The sequence below is a fragment of the Macrotis lagotis genome, chromosome 4, assembly GCF_037893015.1.
Source record: "Macrotis lagotis isolate mMagLag1 chromosome 4, bilby.v1.9.chrom.fasta, whole genome shotgun sequence".
NCBI lineage: Eukaryota > Metazoa > Chordata > Mammalia > Peramelemorphia > Peramelidae > Macrotis > Macrotis lagotis.
In genome coordinates this window covers 191,135,035-191,153,284 of record NC_133661.1, presented here as the reverse complement: position 1 = coordinate 191,153,284, position 18,250 = coordinate 191,135,035, and the positions used below count along the sequence as shown (strand labels likewise).

Sequence of the window (18,250 nt, the reverse complement as noted above, 5' to 3'; positions counted from 1 at the left end):
CTGTCTTTCCTATGACAGGTGAGATGGGACCCATGGTTGTAGAGACTCTGAAGCTTGGCATTGCCATCCTGAATGGGGGCAACCCTGGAGTGCAGCAGGTAATAGAGCTCCTCATCTAGGTAGCAGCTCAGGAACAATCCCTAATCTCAGATCTTTAGGGCAAAAGAGGCTCTTTAGGTTCTTGCCAAGAAAAGGAATAAAAATACAACAAAAATCATGAGTATCTATTCTCATCACTGGTGGCATGGAACTTCATGGACATATCAGAATTAAGTTCCATATATTATAGCTCAGTCAATGCCTATGTTTCTCTTACTACTAAAGGAACAGAATATTTATTTAATCAACATTTGGGTAAGTAATATTGCAACAAAACGTTCTTTTGGAGAATGGATCCCTTCACTAACTACAGAACAAGGTAAGAGCTTATTATTCAAGGTGCTATGCAAGAAATATTCTTCCACACTTCATCAATGTGGCTGAGAGTTTGTCATTTCTTCAAAAATATCTGAGACAGCTAATAATAATATATTATATAAAAAGTTTATTGCTTTTCTCTTTAAAATGTATCTCCCATGCAGAAAATGCTGGATTATCTAAAGGAGAAAAAGGATGCTGGATTCTTTCAAAGCCTCTCTGGCCTTATGCAGTCTTGCAGGTAAAGGCTGAAAGCATAAATATGACATTTCCCCATCCCTCAAGTTGAATTACCCTTGGTTACTCAAGTAACAAAAGGGGCAACTTATTAAGAAATTGTGAGAGGGATAAAGACATTTTAGAGCATTTTGGAAATGTGAGAGGTGATTTCAGATACCTATAGCCTTCTGATCAATTTTCAAATATTGTTTATTTTTCCATATTTGACTTCTTTAGATTCATGTACATTTTCCATTCTCTAGGGTTTATCTCTTTTTTTTTCATTTTACCTTCAGAGGTCAAGGGAGCATAAACAGACATACTGAGTCCCTCCCTAGAGAGATTCCAATGAAAATCAAATCTAAAGTGAGCAGGAAAAATCAGAAAATTAAATTAAACTTCCCTTTAAGATGTATGGCCAGCTTTCCATAGCTACAACATGGACTGGTGCTGTTTTTTAAAAGTTGTATAAATATTTGACACTATCTACCCCTGAAATAGAAATAGATGATAGTATTTGTATTATTGAGGAAGTACATGAAAAAAGGTTTATTAATACAGTAAAAAAGGAAGATGAATTATATACAAAGTGTTCACAAGGTCAATGTGACTCTGCTATAAACCATATTTCTTAAAGGTCTATGTGCTTGGTAAGGAGATCATTCATAATTGTGAATGAATTTGAATTCTTAAATGAGATGAAGTTGAAATTATTCCAGAAAATTCTTTTAGCCTCATTTATGATATGCCTAGGACAGCTAGATGCTGTAATGAATAGAGCACCAGCCCTGAAGTTCAGAGGACCTGAGTTCAAATCCAGATTCCGACATTTGAAAAATTCTAGCTGTGTGACCTTAGGCAAATAAATTAACCCTGACTGTCTCACATCCAGGGCCAGGCCTAGTTATGCTAATCTATATTTGGCCACTGGACCCAGAGGGCTCCAGGAAAGAAAGTTAGGCTGTTGACTTAGCACAGCACCCCCTCACTCATATTCAATTCACTTGTTTGTCATGGCATCACCTCCCCTGATATCATGGTCTTCTTTGAGACTGAAGGACAAACATCATCATCATCAGATATCCTTGCCAAAGTAAGGATAAGTGATAACAAGTGCTAGGCCTGGAGTATCAGCAGCAGAATAAGAAATTAAAGAAAATGATTCTGCTTAGCCCACTCTCAACAGTATCACTCACTCCATAGTCTGTTCACATTTTGAAGAACTCCTGAGTTCAAGTAATCAAAAGCATCTGACCAATGTGCCCTACCCTAACCCAGAGAGAAAGTAATCATCCTACCCAGCTATCTGCAGCATCCCTATTTGTTACAGCTTTGTTTTTCCTAGAATTTGAGATATGATAACCTCTGCCTCTCCAGTAGAGTTTCTCTACCTAATGGAAAAATTTAACCACAGTCAAAATGTATTTCTTGCCTACTTCAGTGCCCTAAGTGAATCCACCAACCTAAACATTTAGAATGCTAGGACTTCAAATATTTTTCAGAATAAGATTGTGCCCAATCTACAATTTTTTTATTGACCCTGATAGTATTCAGTCTACTATTTCCCAAAACATAATCTATGATAGTTCTCAAACAGTAATTTTTGAAAACTTTTATCCACCAGAAATAAAGTGAATACAAACTAGAATAAGAATTAACTCATGAAACTGCATTAATGATATTCTTGAAATAGAAATTTCAGCAATTATCACACTACAATGTGATTGATTCTGGGGGAGATACAAAGTTAAATAGAACTGTCCATGGAACAAACTAGCTTGGACTGATTTAAATGTGTCCTGAGACAATAACTTTAAGGCACAACACTGAGATTCCTCCCATCTCAGTGACTCTTAGTCACAATTTAGTAAGTTAAACTGTTTGTATGTAATGAGGGACAGTTAGACTCAAAGGATCTGGGTTCAATCTTGGGCACATTTCTCAGATCAAGATTTCCTCATCTATCAAATGAATGGTTTGGGTTTGATAACCTCAGGGGATCTTTTCTCTGTGAAAATATAATCCTATGAAAGGATGTCTTTAGTTGATAGATTTGGGATGTATAGAAATGCTTTTCCCCAACAATATTCTTCAACCCAACCCATTTTTTTTCCTCTCTTAAAAGTGTCCTTGATCTGAATGCATTTGAGAGGCAGAACAAAGCTGAAGGCCTTGGAATGGTCACTGAGGAAGGAACACGTATGTTATCAAAAAAAACACCTGTTTCAGGATTCAGGCCTTTATCCCTTCTGATTAAAGTTCCCTCTTACCATTTGTTTGTTTTGTTTTAACAAGAAAAGGCCAAGTATGTTTCATGATAGTATTTCTATAAGTAATCTTGTTAGTGTGCACCTGGGACAGACTTTTTAAATTCTGTTTTAACTGTAGGGAGTTTCACCATAATGATGTTGCTTTTGATTTTCTTATCTTGTATTCTTTTTTGTTTTTTTCTCATCCCCAGTCATCGTTCGGGAGCGTGGTAAGTTTGAGTTTTTGGCTTGAATAGCTATTATATGTTGTGAATGCTGAAAGAAATCATCTTTAATTACATATTTCCAAGATTTAGTCACAGAGATTGGATGGGAAGGTTTGCTCAGCAATTCAATAAACATATTCCATTTATGAGACACACATTATAGAATATGAAACATTTACTTCCACCACCTAGTTGTTACAAAAGATGTATCATTGTTCTAAATATTTTGGATTTGCTGAGAAGCTTTTTGTTCTGTAGTCCCATCTTCATTTTAACTTAATTTGATCTCCCCCTAAGATCAGAGCATTTTATGTAGGTCACTATTTTTTTCCTATAACTACTTGTATTAAAGGATCCTCTTCACTGGCTGCCAAACAGTGCTTACAGATGATTTCATATATTTTCTAGGTGAAAAGGTTCTCCAGAATCATGAGTTTACCTGTGATCTCTTCAGATTCCTGCAGCTGCTTTGTGAAGGCCATAACAGTGGTGAGTCAGTAAATGAAATCCTCATGGAAAAAAAAGAGAGAAAAGAATACTTTATTTAAAACTTCCCATTTTGAATATAAGAACTCATGTGGATCTGCTTCTCAGGGAGGAATTCTATAAAGAGAAAGCAAATACAAGTGGTCCATAACTAAAGGGATTTGATTCAATACCTGTCAGGGTAGAAAGTTGTTTCCAGAATTCAAACTATATAATCCAGTCAACTGTCTCTCCTTAGACCCCTTTATTTTTATTTTCCTCTTTTAATGGAAAGAGATGTCTTCAATATAAGATGAGGTGCTCAAGTGACAAATCAACTTGAAAGCTCTTCAATGACTTTTTGTTGTCTGTTTGTTTTTTTGCTTTGTTTTTTAATGTCAGGGCCTTTAAAATTATGTAGATAATGTATTTCCACTTAGCCCAACTAGGACAGAATAACAATAATCAAAGTGGGGCAGCACTCATTCCCAGGAATTGTACTTTCAGACTTTCAGAACTTCCTTCGTACTCAAATGGGCAATACCACCACTGTAAATATTATCATCAGCACTGTTGATTACCTCCTACGTCTTCAGGTAAGCAAGGAGAGCCTTGGTCAGAGCTCTAGAATTTATAGTCATTTCTTCCAGATACTGAGACTAAGGCTGAAATATTAAGGTACCAGAGATGGAATAGTATTCATAGGAAACATAAAAAAAAGCAATATCCATTGTATAACTGTATAGCTATATCAAATAAAGAGACTGAGGCAATATTTCAGGTGAGTTAGACTTTTTAAGCATAAACTTGAGAAGGAGGTCAAAATCTGAATTATCTATTATACATACAGATGTCCATTTCTTTTCCATTCAATTCTCTTCACCCCTATTACTCTAGCCTTAATGAGCAGCAATTGTAAAATAACTGGGGCAGGAGCAGGGATAGGGAACATTTTTTCTGTCAGGGGCCATTTGGATATTTATAACATCTTTCAAGGGCTATATTTGGTCAAACAATTAATTCACCCCTAAAAAAACTACTAGATTTATTGAATTTTGAGTTCCCTCCTTCCCCAGCAGTTGTATTGGCTTGAGGTGGGAGATTACCAGCCCCTGTTTTAAGGGATTGTGAAGGGAAAGGATTTTAGTAGAGGATAGATAAATGAGTAGAGTTTTGAGAGTAAAATGAATGTAAAGAATTTAGTTGAAGGTGGTCATGGAGTTTACCATGTCCAAGGAAAATCCCATAAATTAAGAACAGGCAGTTAAATTTATTAGGGGGGAAAAAACAAAAGCAGTCCTTTCTGATCCTTACCTTTCATTTTTTCATCATGACTAACCAAATGATTTCTAAGGAGCGCCACTTAGTTCTGGCTTGGCACTCTTAAGCTTGAGAGATGTTAGCTACTTGGGGTCTCTGTGGTCTCTATACCTTTTCATGTGATCCCAAAGTAGTCAGAGCTGAATAGGAATAGGAAGATAGGAAATTCCCCTGCACCATTCTGTAACACTTAGCTTGGCTGAAAGGGCTAAAAATAAATATATTTATCTTATTTGTTCTTAGGAATCAATCAGTGACTTCTACTGGTACTATTCAGGGAAGGACATCATTGATGAATCTGGACAGCGAAACTTCTCCAAAGCTTTGGCTGTGACCAAACAAATTTTCAATTCCCTAACAGAGTACATTCAGGTAACATATTACTGAACCCATGTTTATAAACATGTTGTTCTCCTTTTGTCACACATGTATAGATGATGAACACTTACATTGTTACAGTGTACGGTACAAAACATTAAGTATTCTAAGGTCTGAATCATTTTATTCCCTTGCTAAGTGTCTTAGAGCAAGCCATTCAGCTGGGTCTTCTTGTGCTCATTGATGAAAAAAATCACTCCCTCATAATTCACCCCTTAAATCTTAAGATTGTTACCCATAATCATCAGATTAAATCTACAATGCTTAAGACCCTATGAATTTATGAATGATGGACTCTAGACAGTTCTTTTGAAGGACATAAATTGAATATAGAAAACATTAAGCTATAATACAGATTTGGTGTTTGTTGCCTGGATCCTGCACAGACAATCAAATCATGTACAGAAACTGACCTTTCCTAAAGAAATCTAGTAAAATGTACAAAGGTAGAGTAGCTTCAATCTAACATTATTTAATATTTAGGGTTTTTAAGTAGGTTTTAATATATCAGTGTTATATATCAAATGAGCTTTTTCCTAAACCAAAATTGAATCTTCAAACCCCCACTTTTCACTACCAGGTGATGATGTCTTAGAGTAAAACTTACTATTAGTGTCACTCATTCAACAAATAATTACAGAGCACAAACCATGTATATAGCATTTTATTAGGCTTTGTGAGGGATATAAATCAGTATACTGCCCTGCCTTCAAGTCACAGAGAGGAGATAAGATGTGAAAAGATGAATAACAGTAACAAGATGAGAAATCACAAAGCAATCTATAACCAATTTCTGAATCAGTGTCATAAACAACAGACATTTGTTTTAATTCAAAGTAGACAGAGGTTACTGTGAACTGAAATGGAGAAAGAAAGCTTCACTGAAGAGGTAGGCCCTGAGCTCATTTTTAAATTAAGATGGATAGGATCAGGAAGAGGAAAGAGGGCATTCCTGTCAGCAGGAACAATCTAGACCCTGGGGGAAAATATAGAGGCAAGTATATAGCTTATCCAAAAAGAGGGGAAATAGGCTAGATTATGGTTCTGGTTTCTTCTAGACAATCAATTTTACATTCAGAAAATATCATGATACTTAAGGAAAATTTATTTTTAAATTACTGAATGACAACCTAAACTGGAGACAAGTGCTCTTTCTTTGAGAGATTTTTATAGGCAGAAAATGAAGAATCAGAATATGACTTGAATTTTATGTGATAGTTATTCTTTTTTCCATAGGGTCCTTGCATTGGAAACCAGCAGAGCCTGGCTCATAGCAGATTGTGGGATGCAGTTGTTGGTTTCCTTCACGTGTTTGCTAATATGCAGATGAAACTCTCTCAGGTACCCATACCCATAACCCTAGTGTATCATATTGTGTGAAATGGTGTCATGTTATGGTCAAGGCCAAAAACTTATTTCCACTGTAGATGAGAACAGATGTACAGATAGAAGAGATGGCCTTTTAGACCATCCTTGAGTTTCATCCAGAAACTAAGGATTAAAGTAGGAATGCTTAGCAAAAATCATTAGTGTTATTTAACTCCTTTTGTATGGAATAACACTTTTTAATTCCCTTAAGGGCTCAACAAATTCCCATTTCCCAATTGTCTTAGTGCTTTATGTTCCTCATTTCAGTCCTTCTTATTTCTATTAACAAACTCCTCATTTTGGTTTTTATAAGTACTTATATACATCCCATTCAATGTCAGGTCTTTTTGACTTTCCATCTCTCATCATTTCCTCCTTCTTCTATGTATCTTAAGCAATACTCACCTCTCTGACCAGATGAATCAAGATTACTCAAAACATTTCTTGTTTTAGATAAATGTAGTATATATCATGGTTGTCTTCCTCTCTCCTTGACAACATATAACAGAGAGAACATCAGAATGTTTCAAGATTATTAGAAGATCATTTGCAGAATTACTTTAAACAATGTATATCAAAAATAGATTGCAGAATTACTTTAAATGATGTATATCAAAAATAGAGAGGTCCTGGAATGCCTTGTTTTGCTCCCTTATTTTTCCCTTTTTTTGACTTTGGCCTAGTGGAAGAAAAGATTGCCTGGGAGGGCACTTAATTGGCTGATCTGTATCAATTTCTGTGTTATCTATTTGTATCTAGCTTAGACAACAATCAGAAAAGTCCTATTACCCTATCACTAATTACACTCATTTTAGGTTGGCTTGGGTTTTTTGGGGGGGGGGGGTATGCAGCAGAGGGGTTCCAACAAAAGACCTTAAGGGAAATGGATTTGAAGGAAATGTAGTCCAGGAAACATTTCACATATTTCAAAGATGTATTCTTCTAATAAAGTAAATAATAGACTTGTCAGAGAAAAATAGAACTCTTAGCAGCCATTTAAACATTTATTTAGCACCTTTTGAAGACAATTTTGCTAAGTACTGAAGATGCAAAGAAAAGTAAAAAATGGTCCAAGAGTCTGAAGGGGAATACAACATGTAAATGACTATATGGTAGGAAACTGAGTCAAACAAGTTTGAGTGACTTGCCCAGAATCACACAGCTAATAAGTGTCTGAGGTCAAATTTGAACATTCAAAGAGTCTTCCTAACTAAAGGCCCAGAATTTTATCCACTGCATCATATAGTTGCTCTAAATAACTGTAAAAATAAGATATATATAGGATAAACTTGAAAGAAGTAAAAGAAGCATTAAGGAGACCTGGAAATACTTTCTGTGGAAGGTAGGATTTTAGTTGGGGCTTGAAGCCCTGGAAGCCAAGAGGAGGAACTGAAGAGAAAGAACATTTGAGGAGTGAGGAAAAGCTACTGAAAAATAGCCTGAGTTGAGAGGAGTATCTTGTTCAATAATCAGCAAGGAGGCTAGTTACTAGATTCGAGAATTTAAAATACATCTGACTATAAGGGTGTAAGAAGACTGGAAAAGTAGGGAAGATGACAGGTCATAAAGGGTTTTTAAAAGTCAAGCAAATGTTTATAACTTGATCCTAAAGATGATAAGGAGGCATTGAAGTTTACTGAGTGTGGAGTTTGGAGAAAGAATTAAAGATTAAAGAGAGGGGAAGAATTTTTATATGATTATCTATCTTCTGGATAATATAGGAGGGATGGATCAAGGATCTCTTGAAAGGGTTAGTCTTAAATAGTCAGAAGCCAGAATAAAGCAGAAAATGAAATGTTAAAGGATTTTTGAAGTGCAGAGAAATGCGAAGAGGGAGCTTATACAAGTGGAAAGCTTATACAAATACTGTTTTACAGTATGAGGTAAAAGTTCTTAGCTGAGAAAGAGTGAGAAGGAAATAGTAAAATAAGTTTAAGAAGAGTAAATTTAAAACAGCCTCTATAGAAAAGAGGTTAAAAAGTCAATTAGAGATGTCATAAATGGCTTATAATTATAAATACTTAGTCCAGAATTATTAAAATAGCTTTTCTGCAAAAAAGGACAAATTTCCCTAGAAGAAGAAGGCAACAAATTGTGATAATGTCTAGTCCTATATACAGTTTGAAAGACTTTCTTCTCCCCTTAATTCCAGCCATTGCTTAGGGTTTTAATCTAATCAATATGCTCACCCCTTACCATTCTCTTTTTTCCTTTTTAAAATTTTTAATTTTTAAATTTTATTTTTTTAATTTCATCCATTTGTACATATGTATTTCCAAGTTCAAAAGTTTCCCTCCACCCTCCCTTCCCACTTCCCCTCCCCTCAGTTGGGAACAGTCAGGTTAGCATTTTTCATTCATATTTTGTTAAACATATTTACAAATTAGTAATTTTTGGCATGAGGAATTAGTATTAAAAGAAAGAGATACATAAAAGATAATTTTTATAAAGTGTTCATCAGATTTGGTAGGATTGTTCTTTTCTGTTTTGTTTTGGTTTTCTTCCTCTGGTTGGGGATAATATAGTCCATAATCTATCAAATACTGTTGTCTCAGCTCTCTGAACTGTCAAGAGGGGTTGCTTCCATCGTGGTGGTTCTTCTCATAATGCTGATATATGTAAATCGTTCTCCTGACTCTACTCCCTTCACTCAGCATTGGATCCCATAAGTGATTCCATACTTCTCTGGAGTCCGACCATTTATTGTTTCTTACAAAACAATAATATTCCATAGTATTCAGATACCATAACTTGTTTATACATTTCCCAATTGATGGGCATCCCCTCAATTTCCAATCTTTGCCACTAATAAAAGGGCTGCTATGAATATTTTGGAAAATATAGGACTTTTTCCATTCTTCTGGATATAGTCCTAGAATTTAAATTGCTGGGTCAAAGGGTATGAACAGTTTTATTGCTCTTTGGGCATAGTTCCAGAAAGGTTAGCTCCATTCACAACTCCACCATCAATGCATCAATGTCTCAGTCCTCCCACAACCTCTCCAGTTTTGATCATCTTCCCTTTTTCTCATCTGGGCTAATCTAATAAATGTGAAATGATACCTCATTGTTGTTTTAATTTGCATTTCTCTAATCAACAGTGATTTGGAGCATTTTTTCATATGCTTATATATAGCTTTAAACTATCTGTTCATATCCTTTGACCATTTAGCAATTTGGAGAATGATTTGTGACATTATAAATTTGATGCAATTCTCTATATGTTTGGAAATGAGACCTTAATCAGAACTCCTGGTTGTGACTGCTTTTCTTCTAATTTTGGCAGCATGAATTTTGTTAGTGCAAAAACCTTTTAATTTAATAGAGTCAAAATCATTCATTTTGTAGTTTATAATATGCTCTAATTTTTGTTTGGTCATAAATTTATCCCTTTTCCATAGATCAGATAGATAGAATATTTTTTGGTCTATTAATTTATATATGGTATCACTCTTTATGTCTAAATCCTCTACTTATTTTGATCTTATTTTGGTATAGGGTGTGAGATGTGGATCTATGCCTAGTTTTTGCCATACTAGTTTCCAGTTTTATCAACAATTTTTGTCAAATCGTGAGTTCTTATCCCAAAGGCTGATGTCTTTGGGTTTGTCAAATAGTATATTGTTGTAGTCATTTACTGCATTTTCTTTTGAACTTATCCTAATCCACTGATCCATTGCTCTATTTCTTAACCAGTACCAGGAAGTTTTGATGACTGCCACTTTATTGTTCAGTTTTAGATTTGGTAGAATTAGGTCACCTTCCTTTACATTTTTTTCATCAGTTCCCTTGCTATTCTTGACTCCAGGTGAATTTTGTTACAATTTTTTTCTAGCTCAGTAAAGAATTATCATTTTTATTACATTAGCTCGACCTAACCATGAGCATTTGACATTTTTCGAATTATCTAGAACTGACATTATTTGAGTGAGAAGAGCTTTATAATTGTGTTCATACAATTTTGGGTTTGGCTTGGAAGTCAGATTCCCAAGTATTTAATGTTACCCACTGTTATTTTAAATGTGGGAATGTATCTTATTTCCATTACTGGGCTAAATCTATTGAATAGAATTTACACAACATTCAGATTCTCCCTTCTTTCCCTCTAAAATTATAAATCTTTGTGCGTCTTCCCTTGGTTCTCTAATAGGCTTGATAAGCTCCTATTGTCATCAAGATATCATCACAGATTGTTTACTTGATTGTTTGATTAGTATAAATGACTCAAATTGCCCAACAATAAGCCAGGTTTAAAAAATCTAATTTAATCTACAGGGAAATGGGCAGCTGGGAAAGGGGAAGATAAGGGAAGAAGGGACAGATAAAAGGGAAGGGAAGGTATAAGTGAAAATAAACTGAAATTTAAATTTTTAAAAAATATAAATCAAAGGAGGAAGGTAGTAAAATTTTGATGAGGAGAAATAAGAGAAAAGGAAAGACATAAATATAAATAGAGAAAATAGCATAGAGAGAAATACAGAATTAGTCATCTTAACTGTAAATGTGAATGGGATGAACTGTCCCATAAAATAGAAATGGATAGCAGAATGGATTAAAAACCAGAATCCTACAATATATTGTTTACAAGAAACACATTTGAAACAGAAAGATACACACAGGATAAAGGTAATAAATTGGAGCAAAATATATTATGCCTCAGCTGAAATAAAAAAATCTGGGGTAGCGATTCTAATCTCAGACAAAGTAAAAGCAAAAATAAATCTCAAAAAAAAATGAAATCTCATTAAAAATCTCATAATGAAGGAAACTACATCTCCTTAAAAGGCACCATTGGAAAAAAAAGCTGTATCATTACTAAAGACGCATGCACCTAGTGGGATAATTTCCAGATTCATAGAGGAAAAGTTGAGTGAATTACAAGGAGTAATAGACAGAAAAACTTAAATAATGGGAGACTTTAACCTCCCTCTCTCAGAAATAGAAAATTCTTCACAGCAAAATAAACAAGAAGGAAGTTAAGAAGGTGAATAAAATCTTAGAAAACTTACATATATGATAGACCTCTGGAGAAAACTTAATGGGGACAGAAAAGAATATAGCTTTTCTCAGCAGTACATGGCACTTCACCAAAACTGACTATGTACTAGGTCACAAAAATCTTAAAATCAAATGCAAAAAAGCAGAAATAATAAATATACACTTCTCAGATCATAATGCAATAAAAATTACATGTAACAAAGGGGTCAGGGAAAGATAAACCAAGAACTAATTGGAAATTAAATAACCAAACAGCAAATAATAGGAATAATTAGTAATTATAACCAAGAAAATTATAATAATGAGACATCATATCCAAATTCATGGGATGCAGTCAAAATAGTTTTGAAGGGAAACTTTATATCTCTAAATGTCTATATGAATAAAATAGAGAAAGAGGACATCAATGAATTGGGTATGCAACAAAAAAGGCTTGAAAAAGAAAAAAATTAAACATCCCAATTAAATACCAAACTAGAAATTCTGTGAATTAAGGGAGAGATTAATAAAGTAGAAAGCAAAAAAAATTGATCTCATAAATAAATCTAAGAGTTGGTTTTATGAAAAAGCCAATAAAATAGACAAACCTCTGGTTAATCTGATTTTAAAAAGAGAGAAGATAACCAAATAACCAGTATCAAAAATGAAAAGGATGAACTAACCAACAATGAGGAGGAAACTAAAGAGATAATTTGGCACTATTTTGCCAAACTGTATGCCAATAAATCAGACAACTTGAGTGAAATGAATGAATATCTACAAAAATACAAACTGTCCGTATTGAAGAAGAGGAAATAAATTACTTAAATAACCCAATTTCAGAAAAAAGAAATTGAAGAAACCATCAATAAACTCCCTAAGAAAAAGTCTCCAGGTCCAGATGGATTTACAAGTAAATTCTACCAAACATTTAAGGAACAAGTAATTCCCATTCTACATAAAAATTAGGAGAGGAAAGAGTTCTACCAAACTCCTTTTATGACACTAACATAGTGCTGATACCTAAACCAAGAAGAACCAAAACAGACAAAGAAAATTATAGACCAATCTCCCTAATGAATATTAATTCAAAAATCTTGAATAAAATTTTAGCTATAAGACTATAGAAAGTTATTGCAAGGCTAATATACCATGATCAGGTTGTATTTATATCTGGCAGGCAGTGATGGTTCAACATTAGGAAAACACTCAATTAAACATGTCAACAGTAAAACCAACAGAAACCATATGATTATCTCAATAGATGCAGAAAAAGCCTTTGATAAAATACAATATCCATTCCTATTAAAAACACTAGAAAGTACAGGAATAAAGGGAGTTTTCCTTAAAATAATAAATATCTATCTAAAACCATCAACAAATATTATATTTAATGGGAATAAACTCAGAGCATTTCCAATAAATTCAGGGGTGAAACAAGGATTCAATACAGTATTAGAAATGCTAGCAGTAGCAATAAGAGAAGAAAAAAGAAATTGAAGGAATCAAAATAGGCAATGAGGAAGCAAAATGTCCACTCTTTGTAGATGATAGTATACCTAGAGAACCAGAGAAAATCATCTTCCTTGAAACAACTAACAAATTCAGCAAAGTAGCAAGATATAAAATAAACCCACATAAATCATCAGCATTTCTATATATGAACAACAAAGCCCAGGAACAAGACATAGAAAGAGAAATTCCATTTAAAAGAACTGTAGATAACATCAAATACTTGAGATTCTACCTTCCAAGACAAACCCAGAAATTGTATGAACACAATTATAAAGCTCTCCTCACCCAAATAAAGTCAGGTCTAAATAATTGGAAAAATGTCAAATGCTCATGGTTAGGTCAAGCTAATATAATAAAAAAATGACAATTCTACCTAAATTACTTATTCAGTGCCATACCAATCAAACTACCAACTAAATACTTTAATGAGCTAGGAAAAAATTGTAATAAAATTCATCTGGAGTAACGAAAGGGCAAGAATAGCAAGGGAACTGATGAAAACAAAATGTAAAGGAAGGTAGTCTAGCTCTACCAGATCTAAAACTTTGTACTATAAACTGGCAGTCATCAAAGCTTCCTGGTACTGGTTAAGAAATAGAGTAATGGATCAGTGGATTAGCATAAGTTCAAAAGAAAATGCAGTAAATGACTACAACAATATACTATTTGACAAACCCAAAGACATCAGCCTCTGGGATAAGAACTCACTGAAAAAAATTGTTGGGAAAACTGGAAACTGGTATGGCAGAAAACTAGACATAGATCCATATCTCACACCCTATACCAAAATAAGGTCAAAATGAGTAGAAGATTTAGATATAAAGAGTGATACCATAGATAAATTAATAGACCAAAAATATTCTATCTATCTGATTTATGGAAAAGGGATAAATTTCTGACCAAACAAAAATTAGAGCATATTACAAACTACAAAATGAATTATTTTGACTCTATTAAATTAAAAAGTTTTTGCACTAATAAAATTAATGCTGCCAAAATTAGAATAAAAGCAGTCACAACCAGGAGTTCCGATTGTTTCATTTCTAAAATATATAGAGAATTGTATCAAATTTATAAGGTCATAAGTCATTCCCCAATTGCTAAATGGTCAAAGGATATGAACAGACAGTTTAAAACTATATATAAGCATGTGAAAAATGCTCCAAATCACTATTGATTAGAGAAATACAAATTAAAACAACAATGAGATATCATCTCACACCTATTAGATTAGCCCAGATGAGAAAAAGGGAAGATGATCAAAGTTGGAGAGGTTGTGGGAGGATTGAGACATTGATACATTGCTGGTGGAGTTGTGAATGGAGCTAACCTTTCTGAAACCATGCCCAAAGAGCAATAAAATTGTTCATACCCTTTGACCCAGCAATTTAAATTCTAGGACTATATACAGAAGAAATTGTAAAAAAATGGAAAAAGTCCTATATTTTCCAAAATATTCATAGCAGCCCTTTTTGTGGTGGCAAAGATTGGAAATTGAGGGGATGCCCATCAGTTGGGGAATGGCTAAACAAGTCATAGTACATGAATACTATAAAATATTATTGTTTTATAAGAAACAATAAATGGGGGCGGCTAGGTGGCCCAGTGGATAGAGCACTGGCCTTGGATTCAGGAGTACCCGAGTTCAAGTCCGGCCTCAGACACTTAATAATTACCTAGCTGTGTGGCCTTGGGCAAGCCTTGCAAAAACTAAAAAAAAAAAAAAATAATAACCTGACTATTCCCAACTGAAAGGAGGAGGGTGGTAAAGGAGGGTGGAGGAAAACCTTGTAACTTGGAAATACACATGTATAAATGGATGAAAACAAATAAATAAAATTTTAAAAAAGACAAAAAAATAACTTTCATCTCTTGGTTGCTAACTTTTTATTCTTATTACAATAATGATTTTAATAATGAATTAACTAAAATGAAATCTCCTCTCCTCTCCTCTCCTCTCCTCTCCTCTCCTCCCCTCCCCTCCCCTCCCCTCCCCTCCCCTCCTCCAAAAAGTTCTCTCCAGCTCAGGTGACTTGTTGAAACCTTTTACCTTTCTTTCTGGTAAAGGAACTTCTTAGCATAACATTTTATTCAGACCAAACACATGGTTTCATCACAAAGATAATAAAATTATGGAGCTTGTTAACAATTTATATTTTGCCTTAGTCACTGTCATGTTGGCATATTTACTTCACTTTAACAAAATAAACTTTCATAATTGTTTCACCACACAAGAAAATTCATTAAAAACTGTCACATTACTTCAGCTTAAAACATATATATTTGGCAATCATTTTAGTACAAAGAATATCTAACAACTAACTTACAGTCTGAACTTTTTACTCTTATTACAATAATGATTTTAATAATGAATTAACTAAAATGAAATTTCCTTCCCAAAATATTTCTAAATATACCATAGGTTATCCTTTTCCTGATATAGTTAGTTGACTCATATTTCTTTCCTTAAAATAGAATTTTAGACTGCTGTTGTACAGAATCATATAGAGATCATAAAAACCATCCTATTTCTTCTTACCCTTTAAGATAAAAATTAAGGGGTCTTAATTCTTATCAAAACATTTAGCCAACAGGGGCGGCTAGGTGGCACAGTGAATAGAGCACCAGCCTTGAAGTCAGGAATACCTGGGTTCAAACTGAACCTCAGACAATAATTACCTAGCCATGTGGCCTTGGGTAAGCCACTTAACCCCATTGCCTTGAAAAAGTCTAAGAAAAAACACCAACAACAGATGCTAAAACTATTCACTAGCCTATCTGGATATTCAAATCCCATTAACATAAAATTTCTGTATCTGATTTGCTTATAGCAGTTTACTATAAAGAACCCTTCCTTTAAAGATATAATTTTGAATGTCACTTTCCAGGCAGAGGTCCTATGGGTAATGAAATGCCTTTTTTGGTGAAATGTCTGAAGTCAAACTTACCAGGTCAGACATTATCCAAATGTCACATCTGGGAAATCAAGTCAGAAAGGGTCCAACCTCAGACCATTCTGAAAAGCCATCCCTTGAATTTCTCATTCCAATGTACCTGTGACCTTTAGTTTTCAGGCCCCCATTGGGCTTCCTGACTCCAGAAGAGCATTAACCCACCAGCACTTCCTTTTACTGACTGTTCCTGGTATCAGATAAAGAACAAAAAGACAATTCAAAGTCCCACAGTAATTTTACCTAATTAGAATTTCAAGTGAGTTCAGTTTACAAGGACTAAACAAGACTAAACAAAAAAAATTGTAATCTTGATGGGATCCCAATTAATCAGCCTCCTCCCCAAAATTCAGATCTATTCTGAGTGTCCCTCCTAGGTCCTTGCTAAAACCAGGAACTCCAGCCATGATTAACACTATATCCATTATCTCCTCCCTCTTGCCCATGGGTTTGATCTTCTGTTTCTTTGGTAACAGGATATATCAAATAGGATTATCTTCTAACCTTTTGGGAAGATTCAGCATCTGGAGCATTACAAAAACCCCTTTCACAGACATATGCCATAACTCAACTAGAAGGTTAGTCCTTCTGGTGACATTTAACTTCTGATCTCCGGACACCCTCCTTGTGTCTGAAATCATTATCTGCTCTCTCTCTTCCTCCTCTTTCCCAGTATAAAGATGGTATATCAGATGCCTCTGGGCTAGAGACCCCAACCAGTCTTGTTTATAATACAATTAATAAACACTTCCTTTAACTAGGAGACTGCCCATTTTCTCCTAAATTCAATATCAGGCCTGCTACACAGATTTTCATTTCCATCATTCTCACATCACAATTAGCCAGAGATTGACACAGGAAAATCTCAAATTAACTACTCTTATTTTTATCATTCTGAAGTTACTCATGTGTTTTTACTTCAAAGCAAGCAACCAGTTTTAGGATATATAACCACAATAATTTCAATTTACATATATAACACGATAATTTCTATAAAGACAACTTTACGTTAAACCTGTTTAACTATTAGTCATGGTTAAAATACAAATCATTACTTTCATAATTTTTTTTTAGGTTTGTTTTTTTTTTGCAAGGCAAATGGGGTTAAGGGGCTTGCCCAAGGTCACACAGCTAGGTAATTATTAAGTGTCTGAGATCGGATTTGAACCCAGATACTCCTGACTCCAGGGCCAGTGCTTTATCCACTGCACCACCTAGCCACCCCTACTTTCATAATTCTTTCAAGCCATTAGAACATTGGAAATGACTTTAAACCTTCAATATGTGTTATTAATTCCAAATGTAACAAACAGCAATAATAATAACACATTAAATTTTACAAACAATCTTTCTATTATACATAAACCCACAGATAAATACTAAGTTCCAACACAGCTGAAAAAAAATTTCAGGAATTCTAGAGGGGGCCATGATTTTTCATATTTCTTTTTCATTACCCCTTCAAAGTATTTAGTTACTAATTACAGGCTTTACCACCATTACAGTAGCTCCAAATGGCTTATATTTTCACAACAAATAACCCAATAATTATAGATACAATATCTCTGCAGTTACAAAAGTAGATCACATAACTAATAAAGACTTTTCAACTTCTTACTCATCAAAAAGTTACTTCATAGGGGGCTACATAATTTTTAATTGCCCAAACATTCAGCAGCTCCCACACCAGCAGGAAAGCATGCCAAGGTGAGAACATGTTTTCCAGTTTCCTGTGCACTATCCCTCTGAATTTGCAGTTATCATGAGGAAAGAAATCCACAATCTTGACCTCTTTAATGCTGAATATATAATTACTAATCTACATTAAATCTAAAGTTGCTGTGCTGACATTTTATTCCCTTAAAAACAAAACAACAAAGTGATTTCCTTAACTTAGGTTATAACAATATTTTTTACATTTTTGTTCTTCAAGCTTATTTACCTCTTATCCCAAATACACTTCTGTTTTCAAACAGAAAATGAGATTCTCCAAAAATTCAATCTTATTCAGATGATACTTCTAAAACCTCTATTAACTCTTATTTTTGTCATGGAATCCAACCAACTTATGCCAGGCAATGTTACATTTACATAGAATAAGATTTCAAATAGATACATTTTCTTAAACCATTGACAATGTATTTTCTAGTTTTCACATAGCAAA

General features: G+C 34.1%; 1 protein-coding gene across 12 annotated transcripts in view; it reads left to right on the top strand.

Moving 5' to 3' along the window:
• RYR3 (ryanodine receptor 3) overlaps nt 1–18,250 on the top strand; it is an 833,777-nt gene that overhangs the window by 753,389 nt on the left and 62,138 nt on the right. For all 12 annotated transcript variants that reach the window (XM_074235022.1, XM_074235021.1, XM_074235020.1 and 9 more), the window contains 8 exons: nt 19–98; nt 582–658; nt 2,762–2,835; nt 3,098–3,115; nt 3,521–3,601; nt 4,085–4,173; nt 5,141–5,269; nt 6,512–6,616. In XM_074235022.1, the coding sequence (XP_074091123.1) occupies nt 19–98; nt 582–658; nt 2,762–2,835; nt 3,098–3,115; nt 3,521–3,601; nt 4,085–4,173; nt 5,141–5,269; nt 6,512–6,616 (653 nt within the window). The remainder of the gene's footprint in view (nt 1–18; nt 99–581; nt 659–2,761; nt 2,836–3,097; nt 3,116–3,520; nt 3,602–4,084; nt 4,174–5,140; nt 5,270–6,511; nt 6,617–18,250) is intronic.